Source organism: Apium graveolens, chromosome 10, assembly GCF_009905375.1.
Source record: "Apium graveolens cultivar Ventura chromosome 10, ASM990537v1, whole genome shotgun sequence".
Taxonomy (NCBI): Eukaryota; Viridiplantae; Streptophyta; class Magnoliopsida; order Apiales; family Apiaceae; genus Apium; species Apium graveolens.
Window position 1 is genome coordinate 93,318,226 of NC_133656.1, and position 7,541 is coordinate 93,325,766.

Sequence of the window (7,541 nt, forward strand, 5' to 3'; positions counted from 1 at the left end):
TTGTAATTTTGTATAAATGAAGTGGTATCAACGGATGACTTAAAAGACCTTCAACGGATGAGAAGCTAAGCTTCAACGGATGTCTCTAAAGCTTCAACGGATAACATCCTTCAACGGATGAGAGCATCAACGGATGAAAGCTTCAACGGATAACATCCTTCAACGGATGAAGTCATCAACGGATGAAAGCTTCAACGGATGTTCTGCTAATCAGCCGTTGATAAGTGGTAGTTGTACCTACAAGCAGAGGCACGTGGGTTGACAGAGAAAACTGAGATGTGGTAGCCGAATTTCAGGATCAACAGAAAAAGCAGCCGTTCTTCTTTTGTACAAAGTTGCAATAGTCAACAAAGTACTTGAGTGAACAGGAAAAGAAGCAAGTGAAGAACTTATTTTACTATTGTAATTTTATATTGTTTTTCACTTGTACACTTGGTAATATATATGAACCAAGAAGAAGCTAGTAATTAGATAGATTTTTCCAGAGCTGTTAAGAAATATCTTGAGAGAAAATTCATCTAGTTTGTACTAGGATGCAGCTGTGATCAACATTGTTGAACACAGATTTTCTAATATACCATCTCTGGTGGAACAACAAATCCACCAGAAAAGTTTTTAAGGTCTGTTGTGTTCTTTACATTTGTGCTTGAATATATATCTGTCTGTATTAGCTTAAAGCAATTCACACACTTGTTCTTCTTGAACACACAACTTTATAAACTGCTCAAAACTTGAAAAAGTTTTGAGATTTACATTCAACCCCCCTTCTGTAAATCTCATTGTTAGTCTTCTAGGAATAACAAATGGATTTAGAGACTCTAAAGGAGGAAGAAGCTAGATTTGCTGCTGAGAAGACAAATCCTAAATCTAAAACTTCAGATGCTAAGAAACCTCCAAGGCCTAAGGAAAAAGGCATTGTGATCAAGGAAAGGTCAACTTCTGAGGCTTCAAAGCCCAAGACAAGATCACAAGTTGAAATTGATCCCAAAGACAAAGGAAAGGGCAAAGTTGGTGAAACTATGAAGAAGCAGAAACAGAAGATATCTCAAACTCTGATAGACTCTGGCTATCAAGTCACATATGCTTTTTATGATGCTACAATTGAAGAAGTACCCGAACCAATTCTGAAAAAAAGGAAACTAACAGAAGAAGCCAACACAACCTTTGACACTGCTCAAGTTAACATAGACAGCTTAACACTTGATCAGAAAAAGAAGCTGCTATGGAACAAAGCTATTCCAGTGGAACCTAAGACCAATCTAATGCTGAATCAGCTTGTATCTTTTGGGATTAGACCTAAACAAGCTAAAGACAAGTCTGGGTTAGGTTCTGACAAAGAAAAGAGACAAACTGGAGTAGAAGTTACTCTCAGAGATCCTTTCATTTTGACAGACAAACCATATGAAGAAATCAAACAAAAGCACCTTGATAAAGTGCTGTCTGCTCAAATTGTCATGGATATCCATGATGAATCAGAAGGTAAAAATAAAAATTGATCCTGTTTCTCAATGATGGCAGAACTTACAGACTAGCAGATTCTGATGTGCTAAAGAAGTCTGTCAAAGAGCTTCAACATATTCACTACCTTATGGAAGTAAAATATGATGTTACAAGAAAATGGTCAGATTACATTTTGAAGGCTATAAGAGATCTTCTCAGAATTTCTGGTGCAAAAGCTTCTGAATATATTCCAAAAATCACTGAAGATGATGGAAGGGAAGTTTCTATGAAGAAGAAGTCTGCCAAGATTGAAGTAATTGTGAAGGGAAAGTGTCTATGCTACAATGAAGACTCTTCACATCCCAGAGTTATCAGACTTGGAGATGGGCTTGAAAGAACATCAATTCCTGAACTCAGAGGAGCCATTGATCAGATTGGTGATAATGAAGATGAAGAACTGATGCAAGTCAAAGCACAGTTAGTTGAAGTTCTGAGAAATGCTGAGGACAAGCTGGTAACAGACTTTACAAGGAATCACTATGGATTCAGATTGATCCAGTGATATTGGTAAAGCTACATGTACTGTAAGTTGTATTTAGCTGTTTAAAATAATATCTCATTGCATTTGTACTTAAATGTTTTTGACATCATCAAATCTGTTAACTTGTATATTTTTCATAATTTACAAGTTGGGGGAGATTGTTAGATATATTTGTGATGTCATGACTAATCTGATGTATTTAGTTTCAGAAATTAATATTAGGACTTAGCTGAGAATCAGGATTTACTGAAGACAGGAAGATATCAGAACTTAAGGTTTCAGAACTTATGATATTTGAACTTAAGGAAGGATATGCTTTAGGAGTAAAGTGTGGCTGATTTTTAGGAGAGGATCTGGACTAAACAAAGTAAAGATATGCATGAAGATTTGGACAGCTATAGGACTGCAGTAGATAATATCTGATTGATATATTTTAGGAAGAGATATATTTCATATCAATTAGAAGATATCTTGTAACTGTGTACTATATAAACACAGCTTAGGGTTTACACTAGAAGTGTTATCATTCACGAGAACATTATTCATTGTAACCTAGCAGCTCTTAGTGATAATCATATACGTCACTGGGAGAGAACAACTGTTTTACTTTGTAACAGAGTTTATTATATTGAATAAACTTGATTATTGTTACATATATGTGTTCTAAGTCGATTTGATTATATAAATACTATATTCAATCCCCTTCTATAGTGTTGTGTGACCTAACACAGTCAAATACAACAAAGATCCAATCATTCCTCTATAGCCTGAAACATTTTCACTTTTTCCTTTCTTATCTCCATCCAACTTTGTAGATGTAGACATAGGTGTTGATGCAGGTGAATAATCAACCATTCCAAAATTCTTCAATAAAATTTTAACATACTTGATTTGGCTGATGAAGATTCCATCACTTCTTTGACTAACTTGAAGTCCAAGAAAGTAACTTAATTCTTCCATCATGCTCATTTCATATTCACTCTGCATAAGTTTTGAGAATCTTTGACATAACTTTTCATTATTATAACCAAAAATGATATCATCTACATAGATTTGAACTAGGATCATATCACCACCATGTTGCTTGTAGAATAGAGTCTTGTCAATTGTTCCTCTAGCGAATCCATGTTTTAGAAAAAATTCTGACAGTGTGTCATACCAAGCTCCAGGTGCTTGCTTTAGTCCATGGAGAGCCTCAAGAAGTTGGTAGGCAAAATATGCAAATTTTGGATCTTCAAAGCCAGGTAGCTGTTGCACTTAAACATCTTCTTCCAACTCACCATTTAGAAATGCCCTCTTTACATCCATTTGATATATTTTAAAGTTTGAGTGTGCAGTAAATGTAATAAAAATCCTTATTGCTTCAAGTCTTGCAACTGGAGCAAAAGTTTCATCAAAATCAATTCCTTCTTCTTGTGAGTAGCCTTTTACAACCTACCTTGCTTTATTTCTTGTTATAATTCCATTTTCATCCATTTTTTTCCTGTACACCCACTTTGTTCCAATTATACTTCTATTCTTTGGTGCAGGAACCAACTTCCAAACTTTGTTTCTTTCAAACTGATTTAGCTCTTCTTGCATAGCAAATATCCAGTCAGGATCAAGTAGAGCTTCCTCAGTTTTCTTAGGCTCAATTTGTGAAAGAAAGCATGCATGTAGACATTCATTAGAAGTTGCACTTCTAGTCCTCACTCCAGCATTTGGATCACCAATAATTGCTTCTCTTGTGTGACTCCTATCCCATTTTATGGTGTGAGTTTGTTGACTTGAATTTTTAGCATTTTCTTCACCATTGGCATGACCTGCAGAACTTTCTCCTGTTTCTCCCCCTGAGTTTGTAATATCAAATTCAGGTGTTTGAGATGAGCTTCCATTCTCATAATTCACTTGCTCAGTTGACTCTTCATTTATTCTGTAGCTTATGTTGACTTCAGCTTCATCTTCAGAATCACTATCAATGTTGAGATTTTCAAACTTAGAGGCTTTAGCTTCATTCTCATCAAGGCATTCCAAGCCTGGACACTTGTCATCATCAAAAGTCACATATGTGCTTTCCATAATTTTCTTTTATTCTAGCACATAAACTCTGTAGGCAGTTCTTTCAAATGAATATCCCAAAAAAATTGCTTCAAAAACTTTAGAGTCAAATTTTTCCACATATTAAGAGTTGTCTTTTAGAACATAACACTTGCTTCCAAACATATGCATATGCTTCACAATAGGCTTCCTTTTTGATAAGATTGAGTAGGATGATTTGCCAAGATTTTTATTGATGAGATATCTGTTTTGAGTGTAGCATGCAATGTTGACAACTTCTTCTGAGAAACTTGTTGGCAACTTGGCATCTTGCAGCATTGTTCCAGCAGCCTCAACCAAAGTTCTATTCTTCCTTTCAACTACCCCATTTTGCTGAGGTGTCCTTGCAGCTGAGAACTCTTGAACAATACCCTTGTTTATGCAAAATTCAGTTAAAGTTGTATTTCCGAATTCTGTGCCATTGTCACTTCTCAATCTTTTCACACAATTCTGATCTTCAGCCTGCTTCTTAACTTTCTTAATGTGTTCAATAATGATGTGTGGAGTTTCATCCTTTGAATGCATAAACTCTACCCATGTGTACTTTGAGCAGTCATCCACCATCACAAGCGCATATTTCTTTCTTGAAATTGATAGGACATTAACTGGTCCAAATAGGTCCATGTGAATAAGTTGCAAAGGTGCACTTATGGAATTCACAGTTTCGCTTGTTAGATATAGGGCTGAGCATTCGGTCGGTTCGGTCCAAAAACCGGACCGAACCGAATAGACCGAAAACCGAATTAGTGTTTTTTTGTAGACCGAACCGGACCGAAATTATAATTCGGGCTTGGACCGGACCGAACCGAAATATTTCGGTCCATTCGGTTCGGTCCATAAGAAAACCGAAATTGTTGAAGCTTTTTTAATTTTTCATTCTTGTTATCTGATTAACATAAAATTGATACAAGAACTGCAGAATACATAAGTGTAGACAGTAGTCTGGTAATAATACTAGAATTGTCACTTGTAGTCAATAGTCTCAGACTCTCAGTCTGGTACAATGCCAATAGGCCAATAATTTCAAAATTTCAAACTAGTCCAAATTGCAAAATGTAAAACCAATACAGTTTTAATTCTGGAATTAAAATTGTTCAACAGCCCCAGTCCCCAGATCATAATCTAAATTTTATAAGTCTTTTTTCCACATCCTGCATCACTTCATGGCTGTCTCCAATGCTCCACAGTCCATTCCAACCTACAACCTGCATGTAACTTATCTTATTAGCAATGTCTAAGCATAAATAAGATTTAAAAATATTTGTATAGTGTATAGAACATTAAAACTGGTGTACTATATATGTGCATAATTTGTATACTTGCAACACAGAACTATGCAGGCTATGCAGTCTGCACTCTGCAATTAAGAAGTGCAGACTGTTGTGATATTTAACAGATGAAGCAAAGTAAATGCAGACTTCTCTTTGCAATTTAAAAACAATCTCTCAGAATTCCGAAAGCTTAAATGCCACTGTTGTAATACAAACTGAACATAACAATTTAGTTTGTTAAAAAAATATAGTAGTTCACAGAGGCTGTACAGAGTTGCAGTTACAGACTATAGAAATAAAGAAAAAAATTGTTCTTACCAGTCAATCAGTCATCCAAGGGTATGGCATCCTTTTCACTATTCTCCCTCACAGAAAGAGCAGAGAAAGCTCCAAGGGAAAACAATAGAAGATATGGCATGTTAAACAAATATAAAACAAGTAACACATGTTTAGTAATAAGTGGAATAGAATACAAAAATGTAGTATACCTTCTTCAAATATTTCCAGATCATTTATATCTTCTTCAACCATCTTTGGATGTTTGACTGATCGCAACCAATCTTGCGCACAAATTAAACCCTCCACAACTTTGGCCATCAAACTACTCATATATGGATCAAGAACTCTTCCTCCCGTACTAAAAGCGGATTCCGATGCTACGGTCGAAATAGGAATTGCTAGTACATCACGGGCAAGTTGTGACAGAATGGGAAACCTACTTGTATTGACTTTCCACCATTTCAAAATATCAAACTCATCTTCATTTTTTGTAACATAGACACTCTCTTTAAGATATATATCCAATTCACACTTAGATTCTACTTCTCCACTCTCCAATTTTTGTCTCATGAATCTAGCTCCTAATGCCGATTGTGTTCTTGAAGTTGAAGATGTGGTGGTTGAATGTAGACTTGAGGAAGTACTAGAAGATTGAGATTGTGGGTCAACTTGAGTATTTTTTGGTTAACAAGTCTTTTTATACCCTTCAAATAGCTCTCTTACCACTATACTTGTATCACTTGCCAACTTCCAACCGACATCCGAACCATATTCCTTACGAAGTGCAAACTCAAGAAATGATAATTTGTACCTAGGATCAACAACAACCGCCACATATATCAGTTTTTTCATTTTGTGTACATTACCTTAATATTTGTCATATTTATCTTTCATTCTTTCGCCCATTGACTTTACTTTATTATCATCACTCTTCATCCAATCTTTCAACAAATAGTTAACCTTACTAATCTCATGATAGAATATATTGGATGTGACATACAAAGAACCCGAAATTCTCAAGGTAAGTTCATAAAAATGAACTAAGATGTCAACCATCCTTCTAACATTACCCCAATCCCAAAAATTAGGCACCCCATCGGCCTCATTAAGCTCTTTTACATAGGAGGGATCCGTTGTTTCATATAGTTCAAATGCACCTTGAAACTTTTGAGCAACATTTAACATCAAGTATGTAGAGTTCCACCTTGTACTTACATCCAAATACAACATAGATTTAGAATCAACATTCACTAATTCAATGCACTCCTTGAATTTGGCTATTCTAGCCGGAGATTTCCTAATGTACCTCACCGCTTTTCTTACCCTAACAACCGATAAATCTACTTCTTCAAGTCCATCTTTCACAATCAAGTTAGTTATGTGTGCAATACACCTCATGTGCATATATTTTGATTTCAAGAAATCACACCCCCAGAAGAAAATCTATCTCTTAAAAATTGAATGCAAGTAGCATTTGAACTTGCATTATCAACCGTAATTGCAAAAACTTTGGCAATTCCCCATTCTTTCAAGCACATGTCAATATCCCTAGCTAAGAGCTCTCCCTTATGACCCTCTATAGGACAAAAGTTAATTATTTTCTTGTGCAAGTTCCAATTTTGATCAATATAGTGAGTCGTGATGCACATCTAATTAATCTTTTGGATTGAAGTCCAAGTGTCCATTGTGATATTAACTCTTTGACCCGACATCTTAAAATATATAGTTAACTTCTTCTTTTCATCTAAAAAGATTTGGTAACAATCACGTGCCACGGTAAAACGAGATGGCATCTTAAAAAGTGGTTGAGTGGTTTGCATGAAATCATTAAACCCCTCACCCTCAACAAATCTAAAGGGAAGTTCATCTATAATGATCATGGAAGCTAACTTATGTCTAGAAGCTTTTTGATCAAAACGCTAATTTTTAAGAGT

The 7,541-nt window shown here is 35.4% G+C and overlaps 1 protein-coding gene across 1 annotated transcript; it reads right to left on the reverse strand.

The window, feature by feature from the left end:
• Positions 1 to 6,474: 6,474 nt before the first annotated feature.
• LOC141690751 (zinc finger BED domain-containing protein RICESLEEPER 2-like) lies at positions 6,475 to 7,005 on the reverse strand. Its single transcript, XM_074495525.1, has one exon. It carries the CDS (start codon positions 7,003 to 7,005, stop codon positions 6,475 to 6,477), a length of 531 nt encoding a protein of 176 aa, XP_074351626.1.
• Between the last annotated feature and the right edge of the window lie 536 nt (positions 7,006 to 7,541).